At 33.7% G+C, this 19,832-nt stretch overlaps 1 protein-coding gene across 3 annotated transcripts in view; it reads right to left on the bottom strand.

The window, feature by feature from the left end:
- The window catches only part of LOC106460197 (muscleblind-like protein 1), a 234,257-nt gene that overhangs the window by 23,811 nt on the left and 190,614 nt on the right, over window positions 1-19,832 (bottom strand). For all 3 annotated transcript variants that reach the window (XR_002610697.1, XR_002610698.1, XM_022386857.1), the window contains exons 3-4: window positions 8,683-8,844; window positions 729-908 (exon numbers count right to left, since the gene is read on the bottom strand). Coding sequence is in view for 1 of the 3 variants with exons in the window: in XM_022386857.1 (XP_022242565.1) it covers window positions 729-908; window positions 8,683-8,844 (342 nt within the window). In the remaining 2 variants the exon portion in view is untranslated. The remainder of the gene's footprint in view (window positions 1-728; window positions 909-8,682; window positions 8,845-19,832) is intronic.

The following is a 19,832-nucleotide window of genomic DNA, read 5'->3' as shown; positions in this document are numbered from 1 at the left end:
GATGGCAGCATATGTATGTACTCTGTTACAGTAACTATGAAGATGGCAGCATATGTATGTACTCTGTTACAGTAACTATGAAGATGGCAGCATATGTATGTACTCTGTTACAGTAACTATGAAGATTGCAGCACTGAAGTATACGAAAGATTCGGGTTTGACAAAGATATTTTTGAAAATGAGTTGGAATGATGTCAAATGCGAATAAGAGTATGTTGATAAGAACAAACGCTTGTATTTTAGATATAAAGCCGTTTTATGCTCAGTTTCAGAATAGTTTTCGTGCATAATGATAATTATAAACGTCTACTCATTTTGTGTACTCTAAATGTCCTTCATAAAAACTTTTTTATTATTCACGAAATAAATACTTTAATATTCTTTCCGCTTAATTTGATGTTTCTGCTTCCACTTAGTTTCTTATATAATTTCATGTTTCTGCTTCCACTTAGTTTCTTATATAATTTCATGTTTCTGCTTCCACTTAGTTTCTTATATAATTTCATGTTTCTGCTTCCATATAGTTTCTTATATAATTTCAAGTTTCTGCTTCCACTTAGTTTCTTATATAATTTTTTCATATTAATCGCTACACGATTTTATCTGACGGTATAAAAAATATAAGTAAAATAACGTTACTTAATACAAAGGCTGGCATACAATTCAGGTTCATCTAATTAAAGTAATAGCTCTTTATTTTACACATAAAAATAAAACACACCATTTACCTCTAACCTGTCCGTACGTGGCACCTTCTGAGGCGTGACCATAGGTGTGGGTATAACACTTAGTGGTGCCATGGCATCAGCTGGCATCATCCCCATCATGGGACTTGGACTAAAGTAGGGACTGAACGTTGAAGGTGTGGCCATCGTGGGAAGAGTGGCCAAGTAGGAGTTCGTTGCAGCCTTTAAAATTCCCAAAAGAAAAATATCTATAATAACAGAATGGAAACGATATATGCGAACACGACTGTCTTTAATCATAACCTTTGAAATGTCACAGAATATCTGGATAGAGTAAGAGATATTTAAAACAAATCTATTAGGATATTGAAACTAATAGTGGCTGTCAAGCCCTCCTGATACCGAAGTCAACAAAATATAGAAATTCTTACGAACTTCTGTGTTAATAGTTGTCATTAGAAGTTGGTTATCTTATTGCTACTGAACGACGCCACACATCGCGGGTTTTATTGACAGTTCAAACCGTTACAGATGTATAATAGTGGTTAATAGATAACTACACTACCAGTGTAATCTGCCCACGAGATAGTAACTACTGTCTTTAAATGGCACGCTATATTATACCCACTCAAGGAATAAACGTTTCATTTAAATAGTTCGCCGTTTTGCAAAGTTGTTCCTGTCTAAAGACTCATCCTACTATCAGGATGTTGCTCTTTCTTTGTTTGGGCAGCGTTAATGGAAGCATTAAATACATGTAGTAGAAATGTGTTGATTATTATATATATATATATAGTTAGAGAACAAATGCCAAATTAAGCTTACAGATACAGATTACACAGCGTCAGATATAACTTTTAGATATTTATCTGTCTATAAAGAATAAATCTGATGTGGAAGATGACCAAGAAAACGATGTAGATGTTACATGTCAAGAATAGAGTTACCTACAACTATGCTATGAGCGTCCAAATTCTACGTTGTAATATAGTTTTCAGTAGGAACTTGGCTTCATATACGATGAATAGTGTATGATTAAAATACACGAGAATGAGATAGGATATCTGCCAAACAGTATTAAAAAGTAAATCTCAGGTGCTATGATTTGTTAAAAAGGGGAGATAACCTGTCAAATTAGGTGTTATCATTTGTTAAAAATGGGAGATAACCTGTCAAATTAGGTGTTATCATTTGTTAAAAATGGGAGATAACCTGTCAAATTAGGTGCTATCATTTGTTAAAAATGGAAGATAACCTGTCAAATTAGGTGTTATCATTTGTCAAAAATGGGAGATAACCTGTCAAATTAGGTGTTATAATTTGTTAAAAATGGGAGATAACCTGTCAAATTAGGTGTTATCATTTGTTAAAAATGGGAGATAACCTGTCAAATTAGGTGTTATCATTTGTCAAAAATGGGAGATAACCTGTCAAATTAGGTGTTATCATTTGTTAAAAATGGGAGATAACCTGCCAAGAATAGGAGGATGTGATCATAACATCCTTAATTGTTAAAGCTATTTTAAATTAAAATTAATTACCACAATTAAACTAACATTCTGATAAATACCTCATTTCACTGCATATATAATTTCCAAACTGAAATGTATAACATTACTTTACAATTATCATACCCTGGAATTTGGAAACTGAAAATGTTTAAGTTTATTTTTTACATCGATAATAATTTCAGATTATAATATAAACTCACAAAGAGAGAGACATTTCTAAATAGAATAAATTTTTATAAACTTGTTATACTATACGTTGACCTTTTTTTGTTGTAAAGGTTGTCGACACCTTTTCAGCAACTCGCAGACGCGTACAGGTTATTACATTACGAATGGTTATTTTTTTAATATTTTATCTTGTTCAGGGTTAGCCTACCCGTCACTCTTCCAGTTTAAAGCTTGCACAGCCACGTGCATGAATGTGGAATATAACTCCTTTAATATAGTTTCTTAATTAATTAATCATTAGTTTCTCTTTTATGTCATTTTAAAATCCTCTGTTTTTATTAGTTGTTGTTCATACAGTTTGATAATATAGATAGCGTCTCAAGCGCTACTGCGCCTGTCGCACTGTAGCCGGCCTGATGAGACCTGGTATCGAGTGAAAGGCCTCGTCGACACTGAGTATGGCAGATAAAGTGTGATTGACATATTGTTATACGTTCTTTTTTATTTTCCATCACACTTTCTTAGAATTTTCCTGTATATGATACTTTCTTGTCAACCTAGTAGGCTAAACGGAAAGTCCAGCATTGCATAAGAGTCTTCAGTAAATTCCTTGGGGATATAACGTCATTGTTAAGACAGCGAAGAAAAACTTATTAAATTATCGAAACGTAGCCTGCCCAATAAAAAGTTTATTATCAATCTTCAAGTTCTTGTGTAACTTGTTATTCTACTCCAGGACAATCATTCTTATAGCAACATTCAGACTCATAAATGTATAATTCAAGGGGTGAGCAGTGTTGGTTGAGGGGGGAGCTAGCTCAAGAAGCCAGTAGATTCTACCAAAAGATCACCGTTTTCTTCTCTAGGGATCTACAGGAAGTGTAGAATATGGTAGTTATGGTGGTACACGTCGACTAACATCTGACTTTACGACCAACTAATGGAAATTTACACTCAGCAGGGCTAGGGTGGATGTTGGGGGAGGAAACCAAGCAATGTGTGCGTTTGGGTAATGAATACAGTAGAACCTACGTTTACTGCATTATTTTATGACCCTAATATTGCCATCATAGATGGTTATATCACTCGACAGCTGACAGGAGAGTCTTGTTCCGTCGCTAGGTAGCTAGATGACATCGGCTAGAGGCAGAAAATTGGTAATAATGGAAATACTTAATACACAAGAAGTGATAACATACTTAAATATACGGGTAAGTAAAGTGGGGGTATGAGCTTCATAAACATGAAACTGCTACAGTACATCGCATGTTTAATATTTGAGTCCAGTTTGTCTACTTTTTGGAGACAATATCTGTTTCCTGAATAAGCAAATATAATGCAGTAATTTCAACGTTACGTTTACAGAAGTTATTGCAACGAAACGGAAATAAACTGTAAAGTATAGTAATAGACTTTGAATTAGTCTTATGTGATTAACAGGATCCCTGTCACTGTGCTGAGGACATTTCTCAAAGTAAACTTTCCCAGAACTTATGAGGCAACTTTGAGTTTCAAGGTTATAATTGTTATATGGTTTATACTTATGGAAAATGAATGATATTAAATCCACTTACACGTAAATTATTTATACCTTTTGTTTTTCATAAACAAGTTTAAAAAGTTGAAGATCGATGAAAATTCAGTATAAAAACAAGCACGGCTTTGAAAACATTGAAACAATAGACAGTAAACGTTGGCAAGAAAACAAATAATAACTATATAAGTTTGATGAGGTAAGCCTGTAGTCTGATAGTAGACATCATCAGTAACTATATAGAAATAGAGCTGTTAGCTAAGTATTTACTTTCAGACAAACTACGATACGGCTAGGAAGAACATCAACCGTACTTGAGAGTTTGGATAAAATAGTGTCGTTATAATATAATATTACTCTTCATATTTTAAAGTAATTTATTCATAGAAAAGGCAAACACCCACAATTAACTACATAAAGGAACAGATCATTAAAAGTAAGGGCACTCAACTAATGATTATATGCAATTTAATCATTGTAAGCGTGTTCATCCGTAGCACTATACATGCATACTCAGTGTGTTAGAAAGAGTTGTCTTAATTAATGTTTATGTCATTTTAAAGTAATTTAGTTCTGGTCCATGTAGTCGACTTACTTTTGATCATAAGCTCTTGGTAACATGTACTAAACACTACTGGTTACTCCTTGAAAAGGAAACAGAGGTGTTCACGACCGATGGCCAAGTTGGAGTGTTTAGGCCTCACTGCACTTCCATTACAATGGCTTTGATTATGGACTAGTGCTCTGCAGCAAAATTTCCACTGCAGGAGGATTTACGCAGCACATTGAGATCAATGTTGTCCAAAGTCCATTAATTACGTGCAGAAGAAGACTTCAAGGGCCTGTTTGAGCAACACAAAGGCACAAAAGGTCTTGGAAGATGTTTATGAATGATACAACATAGAATTCCGTCTGTACTTGTATCTTGTAGAGGAACAGGTTCGTTAACTTGGATGTGTAAACTGGATTTACTATAGACTGCTCTTGCAGTTCTTATTGATTTCTTGTATGTGAGGCTGGATGCATTATATTGACCAAGTCATGCCTAATAGCATCCAGTTTGTACAAAGACGATCTTTATTTCATGGTATAATGGTGCTACTATGATGCTTCTGCAAAGTTCACCATGACATTTCTCTCTTCTCTGCGGAAGTTTAACTTGGCATTATAGCTATAACCTGTAACTATCATAAAAATTTCTGTACCCTTTATGAAATTTTGTATTATTGGAAGGCCAATAATAAACTATAAGGACTATTGCAGACACTCGGATAGACATATGCATGACTCAAAGGGATGACAAGGACCATTGCAGACACTTGGATAGACATGTGCATGTCTCAAAGGGATGACAAGGACTATTGCAGACACTTGGATAGACAATTGCATGACTCAAAGGGATGACTAGGACTATTGCAGACACTTGGATAGACATGTGCATGATTCAAAGGGATGACAAGGAGTATTGCAAACACTTGGATAGACATGTGCATGACTCAAAGGGATGACAAGGAGTATTGCAAACACTTGGATAGACATATGGATAACTCAAATGGATGACAAGGAGTATTGCAGACAGTTTGATAGACATATACATAACTCAAAGGGATGACAAGGACTATTGCAGACACTTTGATAGACATATACATAACTCAAAGGGATGACACGGACTATTGCAGATACTTGAATAGACAAGTGCATGACTCAAAGGGATGACAAGGAGTATTGCAAACACTTGGACATATACATAACTCAAAGGGATGACAAGGAGTATTGCAAACACTTGGACATATACATAACTCAAAGGGATGACAAGGACTATTACAGACACTTGGATAGACATATGCATGACTCAAAGGGATGACAAGGACTATTGCAGACACTTGGATAGACATATACATAACTCAAAAGGATGACAAGGACTATTGCAGACAGACACTTGAATAGACATATGCATGACTCAAAGGGATGACAAGGACTATTGCAGACACTTGGATAGACAAGTGCATGACTCAAAGGGATGACAAGGAGTATTGCAAACACTTGGATAGACATATACATAACTCAAAGGGATGACAAGGACTATTGCAGACACTTGGATAGACATGTGCATGACTCAAAGGGATGACAAGGAGTATTGCAAACACTTGGACATATACATAACTCAAAGGGATGACAAGGACTATTGCAGACACTTGGATAGACATATACATAACTCAAAGGGATGACAAGGACTATTGCAGACACTTGGATAGACATGTGCATGATTCAAAGGGATGACAAGGACTATTGCAGACACTTGGATAGACATATATATAACTCAAAGGGTAGCTTGAAAGTCTTCACTTAATGTTAAAGTTTTAGATAATTTTATAAAATCATTTAAAAAACTGAGAAACGTGAAAAATGTTTATCGCAGAAAAGAGTAAACCATTTTTTTGACAAATACCGATGTAAAACAGCTAATCTGATGTAAATCCTGTGGCTTCTTTGTATTATACGCCAAACTTTGATCAAGTATAAACGAGGACTGGTTTGAAGGGATTTTAAAATACTGACATTGACAGTTCAATATAATATGATATGAAGAGAATAAACTTGCCTTAGCGAAAAGACAATAATTTTCTTGCAATTTAAATGGATCTTGCCACTATAGATAACAAAAATACGCAAACGGCGCCGGGTTGTTTGTATTTAAATATAAGATTACGTATTCCGGATTATAAGAGTTTATAAAATACACCTTGAGTACGTATTTAAGATGTTATTCAGAAAATACTGTGATAAGACTGATTACCCACTATTTAGGTTTATTCTTCTTAGCCTAAGCTGTTAAAGTATTTCAGAGGATATTTGATATTACAATGACAGCTAACTATAAGCAGAAAAAATATTTAACTGAATCGAGAAAATAAAGGAGATCATTGATGAAGATCAGAAGATCATTGATGAAGATCAGAAGGTGTTCATTGATAAATTTCAGAAGATCATTGATAAAGATCAGAAGGTGTTCATTGATGAATATCAGAAGATCATTTATAAAAATCAGAAGGTGTTCATTGATTAGGCAGAACAGATGGACTAAGTTGTTTGTCACATTAGTGTTTGTAAATAGGTAATTGTTTGTCACATTAAATGGTAACTGAGGTTTTCTATTGCTCTTGTGTAGCTGTTTGTTAGGCTTTGTTTGGGAATGAATTTTTGTAGTTAGAATTTTTATTTCATGTAAACTTACACTTACATATATTACCTATATGTAGATATAGTTTAAAACGTCAACTGCAAGCTTTGCAGAAATAAAACTTCGAAATGTAGCAGTGAATATTTCGTTCTTCGTTAATACTCTGCATTTCTCTTCAATATTACTTAATTCATATGTGCTCCATTTGAAATTTGACCCTTTAAAGCAATTACAAACCTACTAAAATGTAAAGCATGTTAACTCAGTATAGTACCACTGACCCAGCATTATACTCGAATGCTACAATAATAGCAACATCATACGAATAGCAACGTAATAACTTTTGTATTACTTTATCATAACAAACAAAGTAATAACAGTGGGATATTAATAGAATACGTAAACACTTGTTCAAGGGGGGTTATGGATATCATAGCATACTGTACCCTGTGGGTCAGTAATAACATTGTGGAGTTATAATGCTAACATTTGGGGTTCAATAGCCCATTGGATGTCTTTGGCTAACATACGTATTACATACCAATCACATCTTCTTATTATCTTCGTTACTCCTAAAACTGTAGAATTCAAGTTAATATAACGAATGTCATGATTATTACAATCTGTAGAATAAAACTACAAACGTAAAACTGCATTCTGATCTTAATATAAATTAAGTAGTGTAATTAAAACATTTTTATATAAATTAAGTAGTGTAATTAAAACATTTTTATATAAATTAAGTAGTGTAGTTAAAACATTTTTTATATAAATTAAGTAGTGTAATTAAAACATTTTTTATATAAATTAAGTAGCGTAATTAAAACATTTTTCTATAAATTAAGTAGCGTAATTAAAACATTTTTTATATAAATTAAGTAGCGTAATTAAAACATTTTTTATATAAATTAAGTAGTGTAATTAAAACATTTTTATATAAATTAAATTAATGACTTAAATATAGACTAGAAAGAACTTTAATGTAATTTAGTAATGGGATATGAAAAACTATTTTTTAAATCTAGTGAAGTACATAAAAACACCATTTTTTTAAATATAGTGAAGTACATAAAAACACTAACCCTTAGCAATACCATAACAATCTGCTATTTGTTGGGATTAAAAAGTAAACTACAAAGTAGCGATTGAAATATACTGTATGAAATCAGATATTCTGAAGACACATATTGTTGTCTGTATAAACAATACAATTTCCCATTATACTTTTCGAGAAAATAATGATCGGATTTAATACTGTAACAATTCTTGATTGTTATGATTCTCTTCTCTGCAGTGTACCATAACTGTCAGTTTACCAATATCGCAATTGCTAGTAAAAAATACGACTCGACTTCAGAATGTTTTTGTTCTTTTATTAACGACATTCGTTTGTAAGGTTTTTTCAGGAGAAAACTTCAATCACTGTGACAAACATTTTACCTTAGATCAAAGTTGTGATTTCTTTCTTTATTATTCGAATATTTTTTCTTTTCTTCTGTATGCATTAAATCCTTTAACAATCCTTAAACAATCGAAAACAATCCTTATGGATGAGATGAAAGTGAAATATACAATATCCAAAAGTATCAGACGTAGACTTACCACAGTTGGAATCTGGCTGTGGAGAACTGGTTGGAGAGGCATCTGCTGTAACAAGGCATTCTTAAGGGCAAGATGGTTTCTCCCATTTATCAAAAGCTGATCCTTTAGGTGTTGCGGAGGGTGAAAGTACTTACAGGGTGGTTTTTCTCTATTACACCGACCCTAGAATGGCAGAAATAGTAAAAATGGTTCTAATCAGGCTGAAGTAAAAATCAAAATAAGAGCAATAATAAGGTTAGTTTTTAATTATTTGTACGTACCGACAACACCAGAATGCTTATGAATTAAAACTTTAAAATATATTATTAAGTTTTATGTAAATTCATAAAATATACAAGTTACATTGCGTAAGTTTTCAACATTTCAGACTAAAATAATTTTTATTTTGTCTGCCAATTTTCGGCATTCGAAAATTTGGGAGAACTGTCTGCTGGAAACTAAGTTTGTAAAATTTCCATACGCATTAAATAAATTATACGAATTCTTAATGTAAAAAATCTAGGAAATGAAGTGTACTGAAAAATGAAATATTCACGTTTTCTTTCTTTTTTTACCTCTGTTATAAAAACTTGAATTTTGAGTGATAAAGAGATTTTTTAAAAATCTAATAAATAAATTTATGCAGTAATATATATATATATATACAAAGGAAGCAAAATCAAATTTAAATGAAAAACAAGGATTGCACCAAGAACAGAGAGAAAAATAAAAACAATGAAAGATTACAGCATTTTTCAAGGAAGTACAAAACATATTATTTTAAAAACAAAGTCGCTTCGTCAATAGTTCTCCATACACAACGTTGGAGACATCCCGTCTAACCCATACACAACGTTGGGGACATCCCGTCTAATAGATATAATCTAAAAAACACTTTGCAAAGGAAACTAGGGTTTATGTTCTGGAACTCGCAACGTATCAAATCTTACTACCAGTTATCGCTTGTGTAATTGGTAACAAAGTGTTATTCGTAACGTCAGGCCCGGCATGGCCAGGTGGTTACGGCACTCGACTCGCAATCTGCGGGTCGCGGGTTCGAATCCCCGTCACACCAAACATGCTCGCCCTTTCAGCCATGGGGACGTTATAATGTGACGGTCAATCACACTATTCGTTGGTAAAAGAGTAGCCCAAGAGTTGGTGGCGGGTGGTGATGACTAGCTACCTTCCCATCTAGTCTTACACTGCTAAATTAGGGACGGCTAGCGCAGATAGCCCTCGTGTAGCTTTGCGCGAAATTCAAAAACAAACAAACAAACAAACAAACAATCGTAACGTCAGAAATAGCTGTTAATAATAAAAAATAATCAATTTTGACTCTTATGAAAATATCCAAACTTTACCCATAGTATATTATCACAAAATAATAGGAACTATAAAACTTTATTATACATCCATATTCAGCCCTAATCGAAATCACTGATGTATAAACCGGGCTAGCTAAAATGAACGCATCTGCTTGGAGATAGCCTTTTCAAGCCAATTATATTAACTGTGTCACAAATCAGATGGGAAGTTGTAGGTTGTACTACTTCAATCCTAACCCCCACTTGACCTTCCTTGCAGGCTGTCTTGTCTTTGTCGACGTTTTAAGGATTATCTCTCATAGTCGGAATATCTCCAAAGCTTTTGGAAGCTATTATCGCAGACATTTTCTCTTCAGGTTATAATGTCGGTACTTTTTCGCCAATTTTTGTTGTTGGTGGCACATTAATTTTTTCATCTAAATTTGTTTTTCTTGTATTCGTTCATTCTAGTTATAATGGTGTTGATTATTCTCTTATGACTTAAAATTTGCTTTCGATAACCGTTGTTAGCATACTCGGTTCAGTTGTGGCCTATCGTCGTGTTGAGTCAAATCTGATCCCCTATCTCGTAAAATCATAAATTCTTAAAATAAATATATCTTTATAAATTGCGGAGTTTCTTGATATGTTTTTTAAATAACGATCATAACTAAATACCCATTCTATTCACAAGCCACTGCAGACTAACACTACAGAACTCAATGAAATATTGCTGTTTACACACAAAAAAAGGACATACACGCCAGTTTTTTAGATAACTCTTTATATCTTGGCCAATGTTCAATTCACACGTGCTGTTCTGGCATTACTAAAAATACCGAGTAGCTGCAGCTAAGTGTATTTGTGGAATAAATACATACCTAAATACATACATACCCAAAGTCAAGAGGGATGTGTTACTCGTGAGAAACACGCATTTTTTAACACACGGAACACACGTGGGGGGAGAAGGGGGTAATAAACTATTTTCAGAAACGTTCTCATGTTTTGCTCGGTTAAGTTTGAAACACGTTTCGTACGTACTTTGCAGTAAGAAAACCAACTTCAGCCCCAGGATGAAGATAGCTTAAAGTTCTGAAACAATATACATAATACTAAAGTGGTGCCGATTTTATCTTGACATTTCATTGTCTGCTTTGGTTGAATGGATCTCATTGGCTAACATCCTTTATTTAGTAGCCAACTAAACTCCTGATGTTATTTTGGTTTGATTCAGTAAAACGAATAACGAATGTTATTGCTAGGTGCATTTAAATGACTATAAAGGTTTGTGAAGCTGATCACCAGCGGCTCATTAAATCTTTGTAGTGTCGCGATAGTTACCTCTTACCAAACATAGTTCTAAGAACTTCGCATCAGTACCGTTATTTCAGAACGTAGTTGTAAATGCGAACGTTGGGACTGAAAAAATGTTGGATCACAGCTTAACAGCGAACTTCATAGAGAATTTCTAAACTATGGAAGTCGAAAAAGTCGCATAATAATACTTTCATAAGCCAAGAACATAGAAGTAACAAATGTTTTGAGCAGCTTAATTTTTGTTTTTATCATTCCATATATTTCAGCACTTTTCCCTTATAAATAATTAAAGGAAATACCTTATTATATAAAAGTTAAGACTTGTTTATTGTCAGATGTACAGGGTATAATCTTTAAGGAAGTACCTTATTATATAAAAGTTAAGACTTGTTTATTGTCAGATGTACAGGGTATAATCTTTAAGGAAGTACCTTATTATATAAAAGTTAAGACTTGTTTATTGTCAGATATACTGGGTATAATCTTTAAGGAAGTACCTTATTATATAAAAGTTAAAACTTGTTTAGTGTCAGATGTACAGGGTATAATCTTTAAGGAAGTACCTTATTATATAAAAGTTAAAATTTGTTTATTGTCAGATGTACAGGGTATAATCTTTAAGGAAGTACCTTGTTATATAAAAGTTAAGACTTGTTTACTGTCAGATATACAGGGTATAATCTTTAAGGAACTACCTTGTTATATAAAAGTTAAGACTTGTTTACTGTCAGACATACAGGGTATAATCTTTAAGGAAGTACCTTGTTATATAAAAGTTAAGACTTGTTTACTGTCAGATATACAGGGTATAATCTTTAAGGAAGTACCTTGTTATATAAAAGTTAAGACTTGTTTACTGTCAGACATACTGGGTATAATCTTTAAGGAAGGACCTTATTATATAAAAGTTAAGACTTGTTTACTGTCAGACATACAGGACAGTTATAGTTGATGACTGCTTCAGCACGATGAATTATGAAGTACATATGTTGCATAAGGTGTTTTTCAGGTAGAAAATAGCAAATCTAACATGTCTTCTTTAAAATAGGGGACACACTATAACTATATGTAATATAAAAAAAACCACTGATAACCCATTAGGTAGGTAAGTTGAACATTATACTATATTTATTTATTTTTTTTCTCTAAGTGCCGTTTTATCTTATTTTTCTAACAGTAACAAAAGTTACTTCATTATTAATCTTTCATCATATGCTCTTACGATGGCTGGGAAAAACGTGATAATGAAATTAAAGTTTATCAGAAAAGAATTATTATTTCCTTTGTAGTAAACCGTACTGGAAGTTGGTCGTAACGTTAAGTTATTATCATAAATTCGTGGAACAATTAACGAGCTGGTAATTTAGAAACATACTTGCCAACCAGCTCTCAGTGAACATAAATATAGTAATGTACGCGAAGATCGAGCAGATACGAATTCAGCGTTAACAACTTAAACGACATCCGGAAATTAAACATCACGGGGTTACGCCATTTTCACGGTAAAAATACGTGATTTCGTGTATAAACGAAGCAATTTATATTAGAGATCCCGTAACCGAATCCATAGGATCCAGCAGATAAATGGTATCTTGCCACTCTGACAATTATTTCCTACTGACAGCTTTCACTACAGTGGACAACACTTCTTTCAAAGAAACTGATTATTTGTGTATTTTATTTAACGAAAATAAATCTTGGACTACCTAAAATCTTTTGAACAATAGTAATTAAATCCCTGAATATCAATATGAACATGACTTATAAAGTAAGACGAAATGCATTTTTATATATTTAATTACCGAATAATGGTTATATAGCAGCTTTGTTTACCATGAATGCCAAATACAAGCCTTTTCCCAGAAGTTATTACATCAAGAAGGTTATAATTTTTATTGGGAGGAAGTTCAAAATCTAATTATACCCCGATATCCTTGAGAGTCCTAGTTGCCGATGGCAAACAGTTTCGAGACCAAATTTTATTACGTTCATTTTTCTAAAGCGACGACACAACTTATATCTATAACGCCCCCTGATGGCTCAGTAGTAAATCTGAGGCATATAACTTAAAAATCTGCTTTCGATACTCATGGTAGACAGAGCACAAATGGTTTATTGTGTAGTTTTATGCTTACCAACAAACAAACAACTACATATATAATGGACACATAAATTAATCGGCCGGTGAATGATGTTGACCAGGCAACACTGAAAACAACAACAACTACCATCACAAAATGTGAATATTGTTAAGGAAAGGATGAAACAGAACCGCAGGTATATATTTATCTTTCACCTTATATGCCTGCGTATGTCCACATCTTTTGTCACAAAAATAGTACTGTGGATTTATTTTGGTTTGTTTTGAAATTCGCGCAAAGCTACACGAGGGTTATCTGCGCTAGCCGGCCCTAATTTAGCAGTTTAAGACTAAAGGGAAGGCAGCTAATCATCACCACCCACCGCCAACGTTTGGGCTACTCTTTTTACCAACGAATAGTGGGATTGACGTCACTAAATAACGCTTCCACGGCTGAAATGACGAGCATGTTTGGTGGGACGGGGATTCGAGCCCGCGACCCTCAGATTGCGAGTCGAGCGCCTTAACCATCTGGCCTCTAGTACTGTGACATGCAGGAAACATCAAAGAAACTGCGGTAAAAGACTTGTATTTCCGACGTCTTTATATTTGAAAATTCAAAATGTAATAGTTCTAGAAACCTCCGACTTCCTTACATTAGTCAGTATGTTTATTGGAGTACAAAAACAAGACAGTTTCTCTTGACGTAAGGTAAAGTGCAATATTAGTAACTGACACGTATAAAAGAAAGGCCTATGTCAAGGTCAGTGGTAATGTTCATTTTATGCAGTAAAATAGTTAACATTCCAATGTTAACGCAAGGAAACTTTATATTGTTGTTTCGGACAAACACCATTCATCTTTTGCTTATCCCGATACAAATTATAAATTTTCGTGTGCAGTTACTTAATATATACATGATTCTAAGAAATACGACAAAACGTTTATTGAATTTTAACAGTTTAAATTCATCGTAATTATAAATTTCTATGTGATTAAGCATTTCGTTTGTCGAAGTTTCGCGTAAAGATGCTTTAGGACTAACGTTCGCTAGCCGTCCTTAATTTTGAAGTGATAGACTATAGGAAGTAGCTAGTCAACACCATCTACTGCCAACTTTTGGGCTACTTTTACCAACGAATATTGGGATTGATTATAACATTATAACGCTTCAATAGCTAAAAAGGGCGAGCACGTGGAGTGACGGGATTCGATTCCACGACACGCAGATTGCAATATAACCTTCTATTATTTCTTAATAGTGTTTTAGTTCAGTTGATTCAAATAAAAAACTCGCAGAATATCCGGGTGAAGCAATTTGAAGTAAGTCTCTTGTGCTTCATATTTTGAAGCTTATTCTAATATCGCAAAAGCAAATTTCTGTTTCATCAATTTCCCGCACCTCTGTTTGGAAATATTGCAAGCTATTTGGTAATAAAAAGGTAAGTTTTAAGTTTCAATTTAGTATGTACAGATGGATTTAAGATATGAACAAAGATTAAGCGCTACTTGCCCAATTTTACGATCATATATTTTTATTTTGTAATTGAAACGCAAACTAATTTACGTTCTACAAACTGTTTTGTAACCAGATGTTAAGAAGAACTTTCTTTTTCATTACATTTTTGATAAAAAGGCTATCATCTGATAGAATCTTCCCATATGCTTTGTACGCATCCATACTAACAGGAATGTAACAAAGCGTGATACTAGTCACGTGACCTCGCTGACGCAACAATACTAACAGGAATGTAACAAAGCGTGATACTAGTCACGTGACCTCGCTGACGCAACAATACTAACAGGAATGTAACAAAGCGTGATAATACTGTGAACATAGAAACCGCTTTAAATGTACGATCCTAACGATAGTACACTTTTATAGCAGTATGATCGTCAGTAGATACGTTCTAATAGATTACTACGGTTATAGTATTTTCGGGAAATAATAATTGTGTTAAGACACTTGCAGTGGTTTACGCTGCACACAGTAGATACCTTTCTAGTTGTATTCAAATTATGATGAACGTAGCTAAAGATATGTGATGTATTTCAGAAACCGCTGAACTCCCACTCCTGTTACCGGTAATTCTCTCTCTCACACTGCATAAATAATAATAACAACAATAACTGAAAAACAACAATGACGTCTTCACATTTACTTTAGTTCAATTTATTACGACAAAGAAATCGATTTTTTATTGTCTTAAAACCATTTCAAAGCTGCAACAATATGCTGTTAATGTATTTATTATGGGTACTGGGGTGCCATCTTTAGGGCATAAGTTGTATTTACTGTAAACTCAGTATCCATTTTGTATAAATATGTGGTAGTTACAGAACAGAAGACCCCAATTTATCCTGTATGTTATTTCTCTTATACTATGGGCGGACCTGGTGGTTAGGACGCTTGACTCGTCCTGTGGGTTGTAATCTTGACCTAATTGTATGATCTGAACTTCCTATATTTTATTATTTCATTAGTGTATTGTGGAAGAATACATAAACTAAATGTGTAAAACCATATAAGATCACTTTTCGAAATAAGGGTAAGAAATGCACAACATATTTAGAGAAATATAACCCATTCGGTGATATGACGCACTGTTTATTGCACGCAGGCCTTTAAGTTCTCAGGATACTGTTCAAATAAAATCAAGCAAACAGATAAAAAACAATGTGACAGTTATTATTAAAATTTCAATAACAATTCATAGCCGATCTTATTACATTAATTTGGGGTTTTAATCACACTAATCAATGAAGTCATTACATTACATCTCCATGCGTGAGTGTAATATAAAAGTGCAGTGATTTGTTCAGGATTTTGTCAAGATATGATCATGAAAAATATCTCAGTATCAAAGAGACTATTGATTAAGCGGTTAAACCCCCCATTAATGAAGTAAGATCTTCTACGATTTTTTTGTGATAAAAATCAGAGTTAGAAATATATATTCTTTTGATGTATTTTGACTTGCAAAGTGCGAGTAGTATCAGTAGATGGTCGCCACGCCTACTTTATATTCTTGTAAACTACTAATTAAATAACAACGGGAAGTATTTTCAAAATAACTTTCTAAAGAAAGTTGTTTAAAAGTTTGTCGAATCTATTATTTTTCACTCACTAAACGTAACATATAAATTATCTTTTTGACGTGTTACTCATCATTCTAGACTCTAGGGTAAGGTAACACTTGAGTTAAAGTGACGTATAAAATAAGTCTTTGACGTGTTGCCCCTCATTCTAGACTCTAGGGTAAGGTAACACTAGAGTTAAAGTGACGTATAAAATAGGTCTTTGACGTGTTACCCATCATTCTAGACTCTAGGGTAAGGTAACACTAGAGTTAAAGTGACGTATAAAATAGGTCTTTGACGTGTTACCCATCATTCTAGACTCTAGGGTAAGGTAACACTAGAGTTAAAGTGACGTATAAAATAGGTCTTTGACGTGTTACCCATCATTCTAGACTCTAGGGTAAGGTAACACTAGAGTTAAAGTGACGTATAAAATAGGTCTTTGACGTGTTACCATCATTCTAGACTCTAGGGTAAGGTAACACTAGAGTTAAAGTGACGTATAAAATAGGTCTTTGATGTATCATCCGCCATTCTAGAGTGAAGTAACATTACAATAAACGTAACGCATAAAATAGGTCTTTGGTGTAACATCCACCATTCTGAAGTAAACTAATATTACAGTAAACGTAACGCATAAAATAGGTCTTTGGCTTCCACCCATCATTCTACAATAAAGTTTGGTTTATTTGTTTATTCATAACCTGGACGATATGTTATGTTCACATCGGATTAAACGTCCACGTCAAAGACTCCTGTGGTTCAGACGTAAATTTCCCTCATCTTGAACTGCAGGCCATAAAGACGGCAAACAGTTGATAACATTACGTATTGAACTCATAACCCTCGGTTCTCCAGTCGAATACGTTTACCATTAAGCACCTCTTGTGTAGCATGTATACTGTACGAGACACTAACAGATAGCCGAAAGAGTGATCGCATGTGGTTATATTGGGTTCGATATGTCAAAATATGTGTTTTATCTTGATTATATAAGTTTGTTTGTTTGTAATTAAGCACGAAGCTACACAATGAGCTATCTGTGCTCTGTCCACCACGGGTATCGAAATCCGGATTCTAGCGTAGTAAGCCCGTAGACATACCGCTGTGCCAATGGGGGGGGGCGATTATACAAGTAGTTTATTCTAAAATGCCATTGGTAAAAATTATATTTTTCAGTACTTGATAATGTCTAAGAAAAGTGTATTGCAGGTGGTGTGAGATGTTGCAGTCTTTATTCTTAACAAAAGTCTTGAAGCTGAGCATTCAATGCGTAATGAAACTGAAAAAACCAAATGTACCGTTTCATTCAAGAAAATATAAAATTCAGTAATTTATATATAGCAACTTAAAATCTGCCTTTTATTAACCGATGAATATTTAAGTAGAATTTAAAACATAAATAACATTATTATTCATGATTTTAAAAAGGTTGTAACAAAAATACTGCATATTTAAAAATTTAACGATTGGAATATTTCTATAGAGTTACACTGCCATCTCACGGACATTCTAGTGAATGAGAATAAGCTTCATTTTCAATGAATAATAGTCACTCGATATTATAATTAAAAGTTAATGAATATCGCCATCTTAAAAGCAAAAGATTATTATAATTTACTCCAATATCTTTGAGCACATAAGGATATTAGGCAATGAAAACAACGCTCACGCACGGCCCCAAAGTGCGGAGCGTCTTTCAGCGGTGAAGGTATGCGAAACCTCGGATTCACATTCCGGGCACTCTAACCATTAGGCCACGTTTCACGTAATTATTAAAACCACTGCGATCATGAAGATATGTATTTGTGTTAATGAGTTTCAATTGTATCACGATTATTTAATGTACGAAAAAAACTAGTTTTTTTAATATTCTGCTGCACCTTTCGAAATGTCTAAAAAGTACCGTATACAAATAGAACACGAAGGGCGTCCAGTGCTAATACATATACATAACGTAGGTGCAGTGAGCCCTTCTTATGAATAAAACACGTTTCTTTGAGCATGTACAAAGAAAACCTGAAAACGGGTTAGCCATTGGTACAGTTGAATAATGTTTTTACTTATTGATGCACCTTATGCTACTTTAAAATGTTCTTTTATTCAGCAATGAGCCAAGTGGAAGAAAGCATTCTTTTAAACTCAGTTTAAACCATTAGAGGGTGGACAATATTTTTGTTAATTATGTTATTTATACGACATTTAATCTTTCTTTTTCGAAGTCTTTGGTTATACATATTCATCTGCAAACATATAGCCTGTTTCAAAATATTAAAATCTCACCAAGTATTCTTATAAAATACCAGCCAGTAATGCTTCAGGGATTGCAAACGTTCAACCTACGTATCTGACACACGTTCAGACCTTTACAACCGTGTCAAAGAATGTTTTTTTTATGTTCATAAATGTCACAGTAGCTGATTATTCTTTTGTTGCCATGGGAATGCCACTAGTACGTGTACCTCCTTAGCTATTATAGGACGATTCTCTCGGAATGGAAGTACAACGAAACAGAGATGTGTAGAGCACGGGTAAAACAACAACAAAACATAGCATTACATTCTTTCACGAACAACTCTGACCAAAAGATAAATCGGGATAAAAAAGGGTTTTCCTTCTTTAATCATCATTGTAAGTTTTGTTATTTGGTTTATTTAAATCTGGAAAGAGTAATCATAAAAAGAACTATGGTTACAATAAAGATTCACCTCTAAATAAGGAGTGACTCCAAGTTTTTCAATGTGAATGACTCGCTATTTATAACTCACATTGCCACTTTAAATTGTTTTCCTTTGAAATTGTATATCTTATATGAGTGATAAAATATCACAGTTTTAGCTGTGCTAATTGTATAAATTATTCTTTGTTCGAACAGTGGTTATGAATGAAGGGAAGAGATGAAAGAATATAAAAATCAAGTTAAGCCAAATGTTTTTTTCCAGATTTCTCTTAATTTGTCCATTGCGGCTAAAAATCAGAGGTGTGTAAAAAATAGCATTTCAGACTTGTATTTTATTTCCCACAAGAAACATTCCATACAATACCAGAATTCATCAACCGGGCTGGACAATTAGGGACCAAAGACTCTACGAAATGCCATTTGTAAAATGCAGTATGATACTTTAAAGATTATGGTTTAAATGCCGAAAGAATATGAAGAAAAATCACGTCTGTGGCTAACTTTAGCCTTATTGGTTTCCAACAGTTCGCCGGCTTTCAGTGTTTAAACTGAAAGAAAGAGGTAGCTTAAAACAAGTAATAATAAAATATAAACAAAGAAAGCTGACAACGAGAAGAAAATAAAGGTGAACTTACGATATTTTGTTGTTCAAATTCGATGACGAGGAACCCACTTTGAGACTAATAATGGCTGGAGACGGCTT

Source organism: Limulus polyphemus, unplaced genomic scaffold (assembly GCF_000517525.1).
Source record: "Limulus polyphemus unplaced genomic scaffold, Limulus_polyphemus-2.1.2 Scaffold727, whole genome shotgun sequence".
Classification (NCBI taxonomy): Eukaryota; Metazoa; Arthropoda; class Merostomata; order Xiphosura; family Limulidae; genus Limulus; species Limulus polyphemus.
Note: the sequence above shows the minus strand (reverse complement) of the source record. Positions and strands in the feature narration are given on the sequence as shown.